The 18678-nt window shown below is 36.0% G+C and overlaps 1 protein-coding gene across 7 annotated transcripts in view; it reads left to right on the plus strand.

Moving 5' to 3' along the window:
* SLC4A10 (solute carrier family 4 member 10) overlaps nt 1-18678 on the plus strand; it is a 297649-nt gene that overhangs the window by 106180 nt on the left and 172791 nt on the right. For all 7 annotated transcript variants that reach the window (XM_043576897.1, XM_043576896.1, XM_043576894.1 and 4 more), the window contains exon 2: nt 1674-1755. In XM_043576897.1, the coding sequence (XP_043432832.1) occupies nt 1674-1755 (82 nt within the window). The remainder of the gene's footprint in view (nt 1-1673; nt 1756-18678) is intronic.

Consider the following 18678-nt stretch of genomic DNA (forward strand, 5'->3'; position numbering starts at 1 on the left):
ACTTTATCAAGGTTATGCATGGGAATTTAAAGCTTTTGAAGAAGAAACAGAAATCTTTAATTTTTTCTAATAGTCATATACTAGAACAGGCTTAGAAATACATGTTGGAAGATTTATTCATCTTTAGCCTACCTTTTCATTTTCTTTCCTTTCCCTTCCTACCTTTTTCCCTTTGTGTTCAATGTTCACTTTTAAAGCAATTTTTATACAGATATTCACAATCAAATAAAATGTGGAAATAATCTTTCACTTCACTCACTATTTTGTATTTTGTTCATTCCTGCATGGTTTAATGGGTTATACTTTCCTCTCCCCCCCATTATTTCATTGAATACCAAATCAGTGAGTATATTGTTTTCAGCATATGTACACTGCTCAGAAGAGAGAAGCTCCATCCAGCCATTCTAAATAAGTACAAGAAACTCCCCCAAAACAAACAAACAAAAAAAACCAAAAACCCCAAAACAAAATACAAAAAACCTTCTCTCTATATATATAGAGACTGTGTAGAGAAAGTGCAATGTATAGGATTATAATTAAAAGTTTAGTTTGAATAAAATGCATTAGACTGTAGCAAAGTAATTAGAGTTGTAGTTTACCTAATAATTGCTGGTAATTGCTTTCAAGACATTAGATCCCCCAACCCCATTTTATTTTATTTTATTTTATTTTTTTTTCAATATATGAAATTTATTGTCAAATTGGTTTCCATACAACACCCAGTGCTCATCCCAAAAGGTGCCCTCCTCAATACCCATCACCCACCCTCCCCTCCCCCAACCCCATTTTAAATGGCAGTGAAATTATTTCACCTTGCCATAGCATTAGTGGCGTTAATACTAATGATTTCCATATTTTCCTTGTATAGTCCAAATGTTATTCTTGTTAACAAGAATTCTTTATCAGAGATAAAAAAATGCATGTTACAAAATTGACAGGATAACTGTTTGTTTTCTGTTTTTCATTTCACTAACAAATGATGGCAACTGGAATGTTTGACTACCTTTGATTTCATGGAAAGTCAAATGACATTCTTCTCTGAATATGTAGTTAACTTAATTTTAATCTCCTTTTTAAACTAACACTCGATAATCAAATAGAAAGTTGTTTACATTTGAGTGATTGACTTAAACCCCTAAAATATTGGATTTAAATTATAGTTTATTTTCTGAAATTAAGGGAATTATGGGAATATATGTACACTAGTCCACTTTTATCTGTGATTGACCTGAGGTCTACTATGGCCAGGAAGCAGTTGATCTGCCTTCTGAGATACCATCAGAAGGTCAATAGTAGGCTAATGCTATGTCATAGTGCCTACATACATGATTCACCTTGCTTCATCCCATCACATAGGCATTTTAACATATCATGTCATCACAAAAAGGGTAAGTATAGTGCAATAAGATATTCTGAGAGAGAGACCATGTTCACATAACTTTTATTATAGGCTATTGTTATAATTGCTCTATTTCATTCTTATTGTTAATCTCTTACTGTGCCTTACTTATAAATTACACTTTATCATAGGTATGTATGCATAGCAAAAAACATAGTTTATATAGGATTTGGTATTAGTGTGATTTCAGGCATCTACAGTGGGTCTTGGAAAGTATCCCTGTGGATAAAGACAAATGAAATGTCATTTGATCTTCTTTCTTCCCATTCTACAGAGAAATGATGAAGAGGCAGTTGTGGATAGAGGTGGAACTCGTTCTATTCTCAAAACACACTTTGAGAAAGAAGATTTAGAAGGTAAGACACTTTTCCCTCCTTGGGATAGTTTTTGTTATGCTTTCTTAAAGTATTTAAAAGAGAAATATGAAGTTTGTCACAATTTGGAGAATTGTAAAAGTAGATATCAGAGTCATGGTGGCGGTGGTGGGTTGTGGATATGATTTCTTTAACGCAGCCTGAAATGCCACCAGGCAGACCTAAAAACAATGAGAAGTATCCATTCATCAAACAGACATGTAATGAATCTCTACTATACATATTCCAGACACTGTGTTGTATGCCAGTCTTTCAGTAATTGTTGCTTCAGGAATTACTATCAGTTGGGGAACGAAGAAAAAAGAAGTTACGACAGTCCGGCACATTAGGTGTTACATGAGAGGGGACAATAGGACACGAAGGGCAGCTAGTCCAGCCTATGTCACTGAAAGAAAGTTAAAGACAATTGGCATTCTAGTTTCACTCAGATATATGTGAGAGGTGGAGGCATCAATAGGAAGAAGATCAAATAAGTCAGCAGGGAGGTAGTATGGTCTGACAGTTCAGTGGATGGACTCTGAAACTAAACAGCACTGGATTAAATACGAATTCTGCCCCTTATTTGCTATGAAAACTTCAGCCAGTTAACTTCTCTGCACCTCAGTTTTCTCAACTGTTAAGATTAGGATAACAATGATTGCACTCTGTGCTGGCAGTGTGGAGCCTGCTTGTGATTCTCTTGCTCTCCCTCTCTCTCTCTCTGCCCCTCCCCTGCTCACTCTCTCTCTCAAAATAAATAAATAAACGTTTAAACAGAAGATAGGGATAACGGCCAAGATATGGAAGCAACCTTACTATCTATAATACACAAATGGATAAGGAAGAGGTCACACACGTACACATATACACGCACATACGAATATTACTCAGTGATGAAAAAGAATGGGATCGTGCAGTTTGTCATGACATGGATGGACCTAGAGGGTATTATGCCAAATGAATTCAGTCAGACCAATAAAGAATTCTTATATGTGGAATCTAAAAAAATAAATGAATAAACAAGCAAACAAAAAACAGAATCAGAACTGTAAGTACAGAGAACAAACCGATGTCTGCAGAGATGGGTGGAGGGATGGGCAAAATGGGTAAAGGGGGTGGTAGACATATGCTTCCAATTATGGAATAAGTCACAGGAATAAAAGGTGCAGAATAGAATAGGGAATATAGTCAATGATATCGTCACAGTGTTGTATGGTGACAGATGGTAGGTATACGTGTGAACATAGCATAATGTATAAATTTGTCCAATCACTATGTTATACACTACTGAAACTCATGTAACATGGTGTCAACCATACTCAAATTTAAAAAATATAAAATTTAAAAAATGAAGTAAGGGTAACATTAGAATATATTTCATAAAGTTCTTATGAGAATTAAGGGAAAAATACTTAGAATAGTGCCTGGCATAAGATTTACATTAAGTCTTGATAGTTATTACTACACCACAATTTTTTTCCTAAGGATTTTTGTTTGTTTGTTTTTAATTTACATCCAAATTAGTTAGCATGTAGTGCAGCAATGATTTCAGGAGTAGATTCCTTAGTGCCCCTTCCCCATTTAGCCCATCACCCCCTCCCACACCCCCTCCTGTAACCCTCAGTTTGTTTTCCATATTTATGAGTCTCTTCTGTTTTGTCCCCCTCCCTGTTTATATATTATTTTTGTTTCCCTTCCCTTATGTTCATCTGTTTTGTCTCTTAAAGTCCTCAAATGAGTGAAATCATATGATTGTTGTCTTTCTCTGCCTAATTTCACTTAGCATAATACCCTCCAGTTCCATCCACGTAGTTGCAAATGGCAAGATTTCATTCTTTTTGATTGCCAATACTCCATTGTATATATATACACCACATTTTCTTTATCCATTCATCCACCGATGGACATTTGGGCTTTTTCCATACTTTGGCTATTGTTGATAGTGCTGCTATAAACATGGGGGTGCATGTGTCCCTTTGAAACAGCACACCTATATCCTGTGGATAAGTGCCTAGTAGTGCAATTGCTGGGTCATAGGGTAGTTCTAATTTTAGTTTTTTTTAAGGAATCTCCATACTGTTTTCTGGAGTGGCTGCACCAGCTTGCATTCCCACCAACAGTGCAAAAGAGATCCTCTTTCTCCGCATCCTCGCCAACATCTGTTGTTGCCTGAGTTGTTAATGTGAGCCATTCTGACAGGTGTGAGGTGGTATCTTATTGTGGTTTTGATTTTACACCACAATTTAATGTACACTCCTTATTACTTCATTTTCATTTTTAACCAGAAATTATTATTAGTGAGACACAGGTATATGATATTTTTCATCTTTTGGTTAAAAAAGTAATCTTAAGTAAAAATAATCAGAGATAATTCTTAATAATCCACTACAGCTGAGAAGTAAGGGATATTCCTCCTAGGAATTGTCAGGTAACTAAATTACAATGGAATTCATAGTTCTTAGATCTTATATTTAGCTACAACAATTGAATAACAGGAGAATTGACATAATATTTAGAGTAAACTTTCAGCAAGTATACCTACTCAGTGCCTGACATTTTGTGTGGTGCACAGAAAATACGCAGGTCTGAGAAGGTTATACTTCCTGAGTGGGTGTAGTGATTTGCTATGCAATCTATTTTCATTACACAAATTGAAGGGAGCACAAACTTGAAAAATCTAAATTGATAAAGGAGAATATAAAGATAATTTCTCCTTGGATTTGAAATGCCATTATATTACATTTTTTCCCCAGTAGAATATTTACCAGCTACTAATGTCCTGTCATGAATTAAACTACACTTGTATTCACTAAGCACATTTAAGAAAACTCAGTAAAGCAAGAAGTTGGCCTAAAAGTATACTCATTGCAGGAAAAAACCATCTTGGGTTTAAAGATTGTGATAATCTGCACACAGATAATTGAAAGTTAACAGTTTAATAATTTATAAAAATTGCAGTGACATACTGGGGCTCCTTGGGTGGCTTAGTCGGTTGAGCTTTCGACTTCGGCTCATGTCATGATCTCATGGCTCGTGAGTTCAATCCCCACGCCGGGCTCTGTGCTGACAGCTCAGAGTCTGGAGCCTGCTTCGGATTCTGTGTCTCATGGGCCTCTGTCTCTGTCCTCCCCCGCTTGTGCGTGCTCTGTCTCTCTCTCTCTCTCTCTCTCTCTCTCTCTCTCTCACAAATGAATAAACATTAAAAAAAAACAATTAAAAAAATTGTAGTGACATACTGAATGTTCCCTTTGGATGGAAAATACATACTACAAAAACAGAATTTAATAAGTTTATTTTAATTATTTTATCAATGTGTATTATATACATATTCTCTTACTTGGCATGGTATTCAGGACAGTGTGATTAAGAGATTTCTGATTGGTGAACACAACTGGATAAGTCAGATTTTCTTCTCTTTACTGATATCTGTAGTGGCCATTTTAATCCCAGAAGAGAATAATTGTGGCTAAGTCACTGGTGATTAAAATTAACATCACAGAGTGTAAATGTAACATTACATTTTAGAATCTTGAAATAAAATAGAAAAAAATTACTTATTTTGACTTTCTAAATATTTGTTCTGCTCCCAGACCATACTAAGTAGATAGACATCCTAGCATCTGAGGGTGCTATACAGGATTCTGCTGTGATGCACACAAAGAATCAATAGATCTATCAATGGTTCCCGGACTGATTATTCTGAATTAGAAAATAATGCAGGTGTAGTGTGTTGGATGTCATGGTTCAGGAAAAATCGACTGGCAGCATAATATAAAATGGGTAAGGGAAGAGTGCCAGTTTTAAAGATAGCATTGCTGCAGGTAATGTGGGTAGTAGTTTCTCCTTTGGTGTAATTAAAGAAAACGGCCAGAGCTCCACATTTTAAGAGCTTCTTTAGCGGGGCGCCTGGGTGGCTCAGTTGATTAAGCGTCCAGCTTTGGCTCAGGTCATGATCTCACAGCTGTTGAGTTCGAGCCCTGCTTCGGACTCAGTGATGATGCTCAGAGCTTGGAGTCCATTTCAGATTCTGTGTCTCCCTCTCTCTCTGTCCCTTCCCCTCTCGTGCTCTCTGTCTCTCTGTTTCTCTCAAAAATAAATAAACATTAAAAAAAGAACTTCTTTAGTAATGTAGATAAAACACAAATAGATATTTATTTTAAATAAAATTGAGTTTGGAATTACTATTGAAGAAAAACACACAATTTATAAACTCTTCATTCAATTAAGATTTTAAATATGAAAATTAGTGTTTATAGGATTTATATGTATGTAAGAGTTATTAATAGCTAATACAATTACCAGTATAATGTAACATCCTGTGCACAGCTTGTAGAAATGCCAGGTGGTTAAAAATATCTATAAAGTCTCAGGTGAAATATGTTTAATGGAAATGATCACTTGACCATATTAGCAGCTTGGTATAGTATATTAGCTAATGTATTCACATATATTATACATTTTGATGAATGTTATGTCAAATGTATAATTTCTCCCTTCAAATATGTTTTTGTTTTATGTGTATCTTGTACCATTTTTCCTCTCGTTTCCTATTACCTAAAATCAAGAGCATACAATTTTATTAGATTCTGTTCACCTCCTGTTTTTCTACATCAGAAGTTAGTAAATTCTTTGAATCTGTCATCGGGGTGTCTCTTCTCATTTCTTCTTTTTCACTCCCACTGCCACTGCTCTTTTTCTTTCCCTCTCTGTATACTGGGTGCTCTCTTTCCCACAATCCACCCTCCTTAAAACTGCTAGTGTTCTTTCTAAGCTTATTTCTGATTCCAGTAGCAAAATGTAGTGAGCAGCAACTGATTCCCTGTAATTAGACCAAATCAGGATTGTAGGTAGAGCAAAAATTGTTGGGGTTTACCAGTTTTTATTTTTAGTCTCCCACATCCATGTGAGATTAGTACTGTACAAAGTATCAGGTTACAAAAGGAGAAATACATTAATATCCTTGAAATTCCTTCTTCTACTTTCCCTTTAATACATGTGTGGTGGACAGATAAAATATACAGTGCTCAGTTATATTTGAATTTTAGATGAGTAATGAGTAACTTTTTAGTATAGGTATGCCATGCAATATGTTTATTTATTGCTTTTTACTTGCCAAATCTGATAACCTTAGTAGTGGATATTACCACGAACACTAACATCCCCTCTTAAGGATTGAGGTGCTTATTTCTCTGGTTGCTGTCGGTGTTGCCTGCTAGTGTCCCACAGCTGAATTCTTCCCCCGAAATTACCTTCCCCTGAAAGTAACTGTTTCTTGCTGAGGCAGCCATCTCCCCTGTGGCATTTTGCATTCAATGAACCATCAGTGAAGGAGTATAAAGGCCTAGCCCCTTTGCTTCAGTTTCTTTCAACTCTGAAGGGTGGTCTCAGCTTCAAAGCCCCTTCTGGAATCAATGAAGGCCTTTACTGCAACTGTACCATAATTAAACTTCTTCCTCTACCAAATGCTGCTGCCCATATTTCTGCAGGGGTGTTCTTTCTGACAGTTTTCCTCAATAACCTCCCTGAACACAAATCTCTGTCTCAGAGTCTGTTGCTGAGGAACCTGACTCACTCATTCATCATTTTCCTGCTCCCTGAACAGTACCAAGAGACATATATACTTGGTAATTAGCAGGACCTTCACATTGGTGTCTTTGTGGGGCTAAGAACAGTTGTAGTGGGTGAGAAGGCTCTCAAACTACTTGTCTTGGCCATGAGAGTGAATGAAAATCAGTCTTGCATGCGATACTGGATGGAAATGGCAGAGATTAGTGTCATCTCTGCAGAAATTGTCAAATCATAGAGGACAGTCGTGGATGATTACAGACTCAGCCAAATGGTGGCATCAATTGCCACTGCTTTGTCAGAAATGGAATCTTCTTAGAGCAGGTTAACATGACCTCAGGCATATGGTATGCAACTATTGATGGGGAAAGTGCATTTGTATCTATTACTATCAAGAAGGATTACCAGAAGTAAACATACCCTTGGAAAGTATAACAATATACATTTATGGTCTTGCTCCAGGGCTGTGTTAAATCTCCTACCAATTGTCATAAGAGAGTCCAAAAAGACTTGAACTGAGTGGATTTTCTGCAAAACATTTAAGTTGTTTCACTATACTGAACATATGAACATGAAGTGGCAAGTATGTTGGAGCCCTTGATAAGATAGATGGGTTCCAGGAGTGCCTGGGTGGCTCAGTCGTTCAAGCATATGACTCTGGGTTTCCGATCAGGTCTTGATCTCATGGGTTCATGAGTTCAAGTGCCACATCGGGCTTTGCTTTGATAGTGTGGAGCCTGCTTGGGATTCTCTCTCTTTCTCTCTCTGTGCCCTTCCCCATCTCTGTCTCTGTCTCTCTCTGCCTCTCTCTCAAAATAAATAAACATAAAAAAAACCCAGATGGGTTTCAGATCCTGTTTACTTGTGAATCTGTTAAAAGGACAGTATGAGAGTGCCAACACTGTACTGAGTCTGAAACTCCATGATGGATGGATACATAGGTCTGGTCAGTTTCCACAGGCCCTATAAAAGTAACCAAGTGCCCCTTCAGTTACCCTTACTCACTTAGATTCTCTCTTCATTGTTTACCCTGGTCCTACCTACTTTTTCACAATTGATGCCTGTACTTTTTAAAGAATTTAAAAATTTTTTTCAGATATGACCATGTTATATCTTCTGCAGACATAAGAATAAATTAATGGCAACTGTCATATGTCCTAGTAATAACTAGATGATAATAAAGATAAGAAAATTTAGTAAAGATGACATGCTATTATTTTATTAATTTTGACTGAACAGACTGATTTCCAATCAGGGCAACTGGGTTGTTTTTTGCCAAATTTTTAAAAAATGCTTCTTTTGGGGCGCCTGGGTGGCGCAGTCGGTTAAGCGTTCGACTTCAGCCAGGTCACAATCTCGCGGTCCGTGAGTTCGAACCCCGCGTCGGGCTCTGGGCTGATGGCTCAGAGCCTGGAGCCTGTTTCTGATTCCGTGTCTCCCTCTCTCTCTGCCCCTCCCCCGTTCATGCTCTGTCTCTCTCTGTCCCAAAAATAAATAAACGTTGAAAAAAAAATTAAAAAAAAATGCTTCTTTTGTGCTAAAGAAATCATGATATGGAATTTACCATCTTAACCATTTCTAAGTATACAGTTCAGTAGTGTTAAGTATATTCACATTGTTGTGTAACCAATCTTCAAAACTTTTTCATCTTGGAAAGTGGAAACTCTATACACATTAAGCAACTGCACATTTGCTCCCTACCCATCCTGGAGCAAGCACCATTCTATCTTCTATTTCTGTGAATTTGGATACTCTAGATCCCTTATATAAGTGAAGTCATGTAGTATTTGTCTTTGTGACTAGTTTATTTCATAGCATAATGTCCTCAAGGTTTAGCCATATTGTAGCATGTGTTAGACTTCCTTTCCTTTTTAAGGCTAAATAATACTCCATTGTATGTATATACTACATTTTGTTTATCCATTCATCTGTTGATCAACATGATTGCTTTCATGTCATGGCTATGGTGAAGGGCACTGTTATGAGCATGGGAATGCAAATATTTCTTTGAAATCTACCTTCAATACTTATGAATATATAGCCATAATTGGGATTGCTGGGTCATACAGTAATTCCAGTTTTTAGTTTTTAGAAGAACTGCCATATTGTTTTCCATAACAATTCATAATTTTACATTCCCATCAAGAGTGCACAAGGGTTCCAATTTCTCCACATCCTTGCCAATACTTGTGATTTTCTCAGATGTAGGGTTTTTTTAAATGTTTATTTTTGAGAGTGACAGAGAGCACAAGTGGGGGAGGGGCAGAGAGAGAGACAGAGAGAGAGACAGAGGGTGGAGAGAGAGAGAGAGAGAGAGAGAGAGTCAGTCAGTCAGCAGGGGACGGGCAGAGAGAGATGGAGACACAGAATCCAAAGCAGGCTTCATGCTCTGAGCTGTCAGCACAGAGCCTGATGTGGGGCTTAAAATCACAGACTGCGAGATCATCACCTGAGCCGAAGTCAGATCCACACAGGTGCCCCGTCCCTACTTGTGAGTTTCTCTTTGGTTATTTGTTTTTGATAGAAGCCATCCTAATGGGTGTGAGGTGATAATCTCACTGTGGTTTTTGACTTGCATTTTCCTAATAATTCGTGATATTGAGCATCTTCTCATATGCTTGTTGGCTACTTGTTCATCATCTCTAGAAAAATGATTGTTCAAGTCCTTAGCTCCTTGTTTAATTAGGTGTTTTGTTGTTGAGTTGTATGAATTCTTTATATATTCTAGATATTAACCTCCTATCAGATATATGATTTGGAAATATTTTCTCCCATTTCATTGGTTGCCTTTTGACTCTGTTGATTGTGTCCTTTGATACAGAGAAAATTTTAGTTTTTATGTAGTCAAATTTGTCTACTTATTCTTTAGTTGCCTATGCTTTTGGTATCATATCTGGGAAATCCTTGCCAAATCCAATGTCATAAAACTTTTCCCTATATTTCCTTCTAATTTATAGTTTTGGGTCATACGTTTAGATCTCTGGTCCATTTTGAGTTAAGTCTGCATATGGTGTAGAATGCTTGCACTTTTACCTTTCATGTTTCTTTGTTGCCTAGCATTATAGCTCACATCTCTCCTCATAGGTTAAATATTTCCCCAAATCACTGACATGTAAAGAACCTATTTAGTGAGAGACTATTGTTTTCAATATTTTTTACAGTCTGAGAACATAGAAGACACAGTAACCCCCAGGAATATTATTCAAGACTTCTGTTTAAAGCCTTTTAGTTTGGCCCAAATTGGTGCCTTCCCATCTCCGCCATTTGCTAGTGATTTCCCTGCACACAGGAATAGAATGCCCACTCTTCCCATCCATTAGTGTTACCTGACTCCTCTGAAAAGAATAATTATTTTCTTCCTTCACATGTCTCTTTCTGAGTTTACATCTTTTTTTATATTAATGTTATGTCATTATTTCTTCTCTTTTTTTTGATTATAAGCTTGTTTAGGGACAAATCATCATCTTACACATATTTACATTTTCCTGTGTTATCTAGCACTTTTTCTTGAATTAGGTAGGTATTAAAATGTGTTGCATTGAATCTCATTTATATGTCATTCAATAACATATCCCTAATCACATAAGCGTGAATTTATATAATGTAATTAGGTGCATAATTAATGTTCATCAAATAATTACCCATGAAATTATTTTACATGTAAATACAGAAGTTTCTGATTATGTTGCACTGCACTGAGATAAATCAATCTAGTTATACTTCAATCTGATTTTCAGGAATTCATAAATGTAGAACTGTAATGGAAAAATTAAACTTACCTTTAAATCTTGGCCTACACATTAAATAAAAGAGACATTTTCTTTATCCTTTATTGCTTTTAGCAGACAGTAAAATACTTTTAAGTCAAGGATTTAATAAAGAAAAGTATACCCCTATATTGATATTCTTTTGGTCATCCCACTTGAGGAGAAAAATGGTTTACTAGTTTATTTCCTTTGGGGATCACTTACTAGATGGTGCACCCAAAGTGCACCTAGCACAAAATGATCATACAATATAGTTCTATCAATGGTAGTACCCTCCCACTTTCTTCCTTCCACCCCATTCCTGAGCTCTTATGGTAACTGAAATGGTTTTCTGACGATAATCATCATGATGTCAAAAGTGGTTTCCACCAAAAAACTAAAGATAATGAGTGCAGATCTTGTATTTATGACACAGTATTTTGCAATCAAAGTAAAAAATAATTGAAAAAAAAAAAAGGAAGGCAAGAAAGAGCCAAAATTAGGCCTATGACTTTTATTTCTAAACTTTTATCTCCAAGAGAAGGAAAAAGTGGATTCTGTTGGGAGAAACCAAATTTCGCTTCACAAAGACAGAGGTGGGCTTTGAAGGAGGAAGGGTATTCTGAAGGCAAAGAAGGAAGCATTTGTTATATTCTGGAATCGTTAATATGGTATGGCTAAAGCATTGGAATTTCTGCATGGGGCAAAGAATGACTGTAGATGAAGTTTCAATATTTGCATGACATAGTAGACAATGACTTAATTCTTGAAATTACTAAATGAGGAGAGTACTATTGTAATCTCCATTTTTAAAAAAAATTTTTTTTTTCAACGTTTATTTATTTTTGGGACAGAGAGAGACAGAGCATGAACGGGGGAGGGGCAGAGAGAGAGGGAGACACAGAATCAGAAACAGGCTCCAGGCTCCGAGCCATCAACCCAGAGCCTGACGCGGGGCTCGAACTCATGGACCGCGAGATGGTGGCCTAGCTGAAGTCGGACGCCCAACCGACTGCGCCACCCAGGCGCCCCTGTAATCTCCATTTTACAGTTAAAGAAACTAAAGCACAGAAGACTAATAGGCCAGGCCAAAGGACTAGCAAGTGGTAGAGCAGGGATTCAAAAATCACAAGGGTCTGGGCTTTTCACAACTGTATTGCAGAATTAAAGATAATACTGAGTCTTGTGTTGTAGAGGACTGAATGGGGCAAGGTGATTGGAAGACTTGGGCATACTTACTCATTTGATCATGACTATTTAAAAAAAGTTAAGATTTTCACGTCCTGTTATAAAGAAATAAAGGATTCAATAACTAATACCCATATCACAATAGTTTTCTGAATAATTTTGCAAAAATTTGAGTTTTATAGTTAATAAATTCCCATTAGAGAGATTCATTTCCATAAATAAGAGAACCTCTCTCTAACTGAAAACCGGTGAGATCATACCTCATGTTCTCCTATTTTAAATTCTCGCCTCTGCTGCACCACAAAATGAATAATCTTATTGTTTCCTTATTCCACATGTCTTTTCTTTGAAAAAGTTTCATTTTTCCCTGCCATTATTGGTTGATTAGCTTTTGTGCATTTAGTATTGTTGATATTGGCTCAATGTCAATTAATGGGGCAGTTCTAAGTGGTAGTTGGTCCATTGGTAATGAGTAATGAAATTAGTTAATTACATAGGACCCATATGAAATTGTACATTTTGCCTGCCAAATACTTTGAATATTTGAGAATGGGAATTAGGCACATAGACTAATACTGAAGAATAGTCAATATTAAATTTCATTTCCTTCTTGAGCAATCTTTGCCACCTGAGCACATTTTATAATGAACTCTTGTATTTTACCATGAGTATCCTAAGAATAAGAAACAAATGAGAGAGTATTGTTTTAAATACTTTTATTTCTAAAATTATCATGTGAGCTATACATCATGTTCCATATTTCTTCATTTTAGTCATTTCATATAATTTGTGTATGTGACACACATCAATATATTTTGATATATATATAATTTATTCATGATGCTTTACCTATTTGAAGTGAGCAACAGCTTGATAGTTATTTATAATCTGTTTTTATGGTATATTGTAATTCCAAGAAAATTTGAAAGATCTTAAAGTATTTTTAGAACTTTGGTTATGGTTTATTAGGCCATTTGTAAATAGTTATAGACATGTATTTGCTTGAGGACAGTAACATATATTCTAGTGTGTATATGTAATTATGAAATCCTGCAAATTTATGGTTTCATAATTTCAGGGTCCTGGATATACATTTTGTATCCCTTGCTTAGGATGATAGTTTTTAGGTAGCCGGTCTTAGGATAAAGCCCTTACTGTTAATCACTTTTCATTATTCTTTATAAGTCAAACTGTGTTTAATAATATTTCTACCCATCAAAGGTATGGTATAGCATTTAGGGTATTTGCTTTCTTTTTTTTTTTTTTTTTTGGATGGAGGAGGGTATCTGCTTTCTAATGTGACTTAAATATATCATTTGTGAATTGAATAGGACTGTGTGTGTGTGTGTGTGTGTGTGTGTGTGTAACATTTTCAATCACTATTTCAGAGATATAGATGAAAAGAAATTCCTTTTCATTACATTAAATATAATCCTATAAATATTAAAAGAAGGAATTTTACAGCATAGAAAGTATCCCTTTAATCCTTAAATATTTGAATCCTTAAATATTGAAAACTTTGAAGACAGACCACAAATGACCAAAGCTTCTTAATATATACCATATAGGTTTATATTAATATTACCCTTTAGTTTTGCGTTTTCCAGGCATCTGAGACTTAAGGGTATTCATTATTTAGTGACACAGTTTAATAATGAGGGAGTAGGACCATGAAGGTGACATTGTGAAGTAGATCAACTTAGTCTACTTCTTGAATAAATTCTAAATCTCTATATCAGCTGCTAATCTTTCCCCCTGGTGTGATCCTACTTCAAAGCTCCTCTGTTATGTGTGAGCGTAGCCTCCTCAGGTTGTTGCCTTTCTAGAGGGTCAGTCTCACAGTAGTACACGCGGGGCTAGGCTACCACTCAGGTAGGACCTTTCTAGGGAAGTTGTCATCATTCACCAATATTTAATTAAGTGCTAATGGCATAGAAGCACCGGGCCATTTTCTATTTCATACCCTGCATTCTCTAAGGAGGTTTAGATACTGGTGCTGACGATAGGGCACTTCAGTCCTACATCCCTTTGGAAAAAAATGTCACTGGCCACTTTGCACATAAATGTTTACATTAAAATATAAATTGATATAATAATTGAAAGAGGTCATTTTGATTTTTTGGATAATGCACACCTATAATTTAGCAGTACTGGTAGCACTGGAACCTCAATAGAATTAATTTCACTTTGCGTGCCAGTATTCTGAGATTATTTTTCTGAATGCTGTCTTATATTTTCTCCAAGGAACCTTTTTACTCCCCATTCTATTTTCCTGCTTTCCTGGCAGCCTACTCGTCCCTACTGCCTTTAGACAGAACTGCTGAAAAGCACAATGAAAAAAATTGGATTCTCTTTGCTTCCTTTCTCTATCATTTCTACCCCTTAATGAGGTTCAGGTGGGATGCCAATAAAGGAAACAAAATAATTTGTGATTAGAAGAAGGTAAAATTTTAATTTTCTGATGGTAAATTAAGCTTTTGTCTCTGAGACAGGAAGATTATGAATATTCCTTTTGACCACTTTCGAAACTGCTTCTAAATTAGCTTGGGAGCATTTGTAATAAAAGTATTAAAGTCTTATTAACAAAAGGATATCTAATTTCTAGCTAAATGGTTTAAAATATGCCTATGTTATCCTTTGCATAACTCAGTTTTTTCCTTGTAATGATAATTGCCATGATTTAATTAGATGACATAGTGCCAAAGCATTTTATGACATCACAGCTATTAATACAAAATTACAGTGTCAGCAACACCAATGCAGTTGTTAACAGTGATCGCAAAAACAAAAGTCATGTTAGTAAGTTGAGACATGGACTGTTTATGTGAATAGCTTATTTCTTAGTGTGTATCCTATTTGACTATTACAAAGTGCTCTTAATTGCCACCTACAGTGGCTCTCTGTCCTCATCCTTTTTGAATTCTCTGTTGCTTTTAGAACTTTGACAATGCCTTAGCTTTTAGACCTCTCTTCTCTTCTCTTTCTTTCCTTGGCTGATACTTTTCTCAGATCCTGTCTTCCTTGGTGTTTTTCTATTTTACCCTTTAACCTCTCTTCTTCTGCCTGACATTTCTGTATTTTTTCAAAATAACATTAGTTTTAGTGTTTTAAAAATTATTAAAATAATATGCATTCCATTAGAAAAATCCAAGAAATACAATAAGTATAAAGAAGACAAGCAAAACAACAATCCTGAAAATGCACCTCCTAAAAGTAATATATTAATATTCTGAGCAGATTAATAATGGAATTAATATTATGAACAAAACATTAATTATGTGTCATAAACATATACATGATTATAACTAAACTATATATAAGTGGATTTATGGTACCCTTTTAACTTTTAAATTACTCTCTTTTCATTAAAAAACATCAGGGCGCCTGGGTGGCTCAGTCGGCTAAACATCTGACTTCTGCTTGGCCATGATCTCGTGGTTTGTGAGTTTGAGCCCCGCATTGGGTTCTGTGCTGACAGCTCAGAACCTGGAGCCTGCTTCGGATTCTGTGTCTCCCTCTCTCTCTGCCCCTTCCTCGCTTGCACTCTGTATGTGTCTCTCTCAAAAATAAATAAACATTAAAAAAATTTAAAAAAAAACACCCCAAAACATCAGCATCTTTCCATGTTAGTGTAGATACTATTCTTTTAAATTTCTTTTTTTTTTTTTTTAATTTTTTTTTTCAACGTTTTATTTTTATTTTTGGGACAGAGAGAAACAGAGCATGAACGGGGGAGGGGCAGAGAGAGAGGGAGACACAGAATCGGAAACAGGCTCCAGGCTCTGAGCCATCAGCCCAGAGCCCGACGCGGGGCTCAAACTCACGGACCGCGAGATCGTGACCTGGCTGAAGTCGGACGCTTAACCGACTGCGCCACCCAGGCGCCCCTCTTTTAAATTTCTAATTGGCATTTTATTGCATGGTTATACCATGCTTTATTTTACTAATCCCTTGTCAATGGAAGTTTTATTTCTCATTTTTGTCTTTTAAACAAAGCAGCTTTGCACATTATTGTATATGTATCTCTGTGCATTTGACCCTCCCTACATAATCTCAGAAACAGATTCACTACCTCAAAAGGTTATTAAATTAAAATTTTGATACAGGTTTAAAAAAATTTTTTTTAATGTTTATTTCTGAAAGACAGGGAGAGACAGAGGGTGAGCAGGGGAGGGGCAGAGAGAGAGATACAGAATCTGAAGCAGGCTCCAGGCTCTGAGCTGTCAGCACAGAGCCGTGGGGCTCAAATTCATGAACTGTGAGATAATGACCTGAGCTGAAGTCAGACGCTTAACCAAGTCACCCAGGTGCCCCATACATGTTTTTATATTGGCTTCCATAATGATTATACTGAAATACACTCCCATTAACATGTGAGAGTTTCCATCTATTTCTTCAAAACTTTGACAATTACAATTCTCATCTATCTTTGAAATGTTTATTTCTCTCCACATTGATTCTTTTTTCCTTCTTACTCTTCATATTTTCCCTGGATGTTTCACTTCCTGGAATATTATTTCCACCAGTAGGTGCTGTAGGTGTCTATATGGGCATAACCAAAATGCTCCAGATGTGTCCTGTGGATCTTCATATATTGATTATATCTAACTAGGGTAGACACATTGGAGAAGGTGGATATGACCTCAGGTGAGGTCATCTCATACAAATATTAGTTGAGGAAAATGCTAAGGGAATACTTAAAAAAACATGACTGCTAAATTAAGATATTTGGAAGATTGTTATATAGATGACAAAATATACTATCATTTTAACATGGAAATAGTAGAGTTTCATATAAGGAAAAAAAACCATATTAAGTTGTTAAAATTGCCCTATTGGCTATGGTTACTTAGCAATATGCTTAGTTTTAGAAATGTTGAGTCCAGTGAGGAGGGCACCTGTTGGGATGAGCCCTGAGTGTTGTATGGAAACCAATTTGACAATAAATTTCATATTAAAAAAAAAAGAAAATAAAGAAATGTTGAGTTAACTTCTATTTATTTAGTTTAGTATTAGAAATGTTAGCTCCTATTTATTTCACATGTTAAAATGAGAGGTATTTAATCAGACGGTCTCTGAAGAATTTTCCGGTTGTAAATTCTGTGATCTTGAGAGTGAAATTTAGACTATGCTTTAATATATAAATTCCTTGTTAACTTTGCTTAATATTTAAATACCTGGAGGTTTTTAAGTTTTCTGACTGAAAGAAATTTTAAATCTGAAAAGGAATGCTGACTCAATATAAATGAAGGGGTTAGAAATGTCCTATAAGTTATTTAACACCACAGAAACTTATTTTACACCTTTCTTGAGGACGAAAACAATCCGAAGTGAAGTAATGCACCCTTATTTATCTGATTATACACTTAGTTACTTACTTGAAACTTTGAAAAGTTTTATAAGGAAGTATAAGGTGCTAAGAGAGCGTATGCTGGCCTGGCAGTTATATGTTAAACAGATGTGATAGATCTGGTCACATGGTACCGTAAGAGCTCCTGGAAGCAGCAGCAGGAAACCGGTGCGCAAGTCCTCTCCAAGCCTTTGTGTCACACTTGCTGATGTCCCGGAGGTCCACACAAGTCATCCGGCCAAGCCAAGAGTCAAGGGTTGGAGGAATAGATTTCACCACAGCTGGGAGAAACTGATAAAATATTTGGGGCCATTAGAAAAAATCTACCACATTATCTCTTATTTGTATATAACTATACAGAAAGGCTGTGTTTTTTCATCTTTACTTTCCAATGTTTTGTTTTATTCTTTTGGTTCTATAGTTGAATCCCACCCACTTTCTTCATGGAAACCTTTTTCTTCTCAATGACTCTTCCATTTTCCCAAACGAGTCTCTCTCTTTGTCCTTAATTACCGTAATTCCCAGAATGAGGCACTTTCTACATGTGCACATGTCTTTTGGATTAACACAATACAAAACTAAATCTGGAATAGTTTACAGTTTTACATTTTTTGCTCATTTCCTAAGCTATTTCCCTAAAGCAAAGTGGCAGAGCTGTTGAAAAATCATAAATTAATTAAAATGCATTGGGGAGGTGGAGGGTACCACCTTCTCTTTTGCGTTCATTTTTTAAAGTATCCTAGAACAGATGTTGATTTATTTTCTCCCTCTTCCTTGCAACATAAAACAACAAACATAAATGTTTTAAAACAATGGTGAAATTGCGAGCTTCTGTGATTATAAAAGTACATATTATATCTTTCCTTATTTTGCCCCTGCTCTAGCATGCATCTCACACTATCCTCCCAAAATGCTCCTTGGTTTTTGCACACATTATCCCATTCCTCTGCTAATGCAAAACCTACTTATTGTTTACGACTCAAGTTAAGTTCTACCTTCTCCGTGAAACTTTCTTCGATTGTTCAAGTTATTCTTGATTTCGCTCTAATATGAATTCCTACAGCATTTGATGGCTGA

The sequence above is a fragment of the Prionailurus bengalensis genome, chromosome C1, assembly GCF_016509475.1.
Source record: "Prionailurus bengalensis isolate Pbe53 chromosome C1, Fcat_Pben_1.1_paternal_pri, whole genome shotgun sequence".
Taxonomy (NCBI): Eukaryota; Metazoa; Chordata; class Mammalia; order Carnivora; family Felidae; genus Prionailurus; species Prionailurus bengalensis.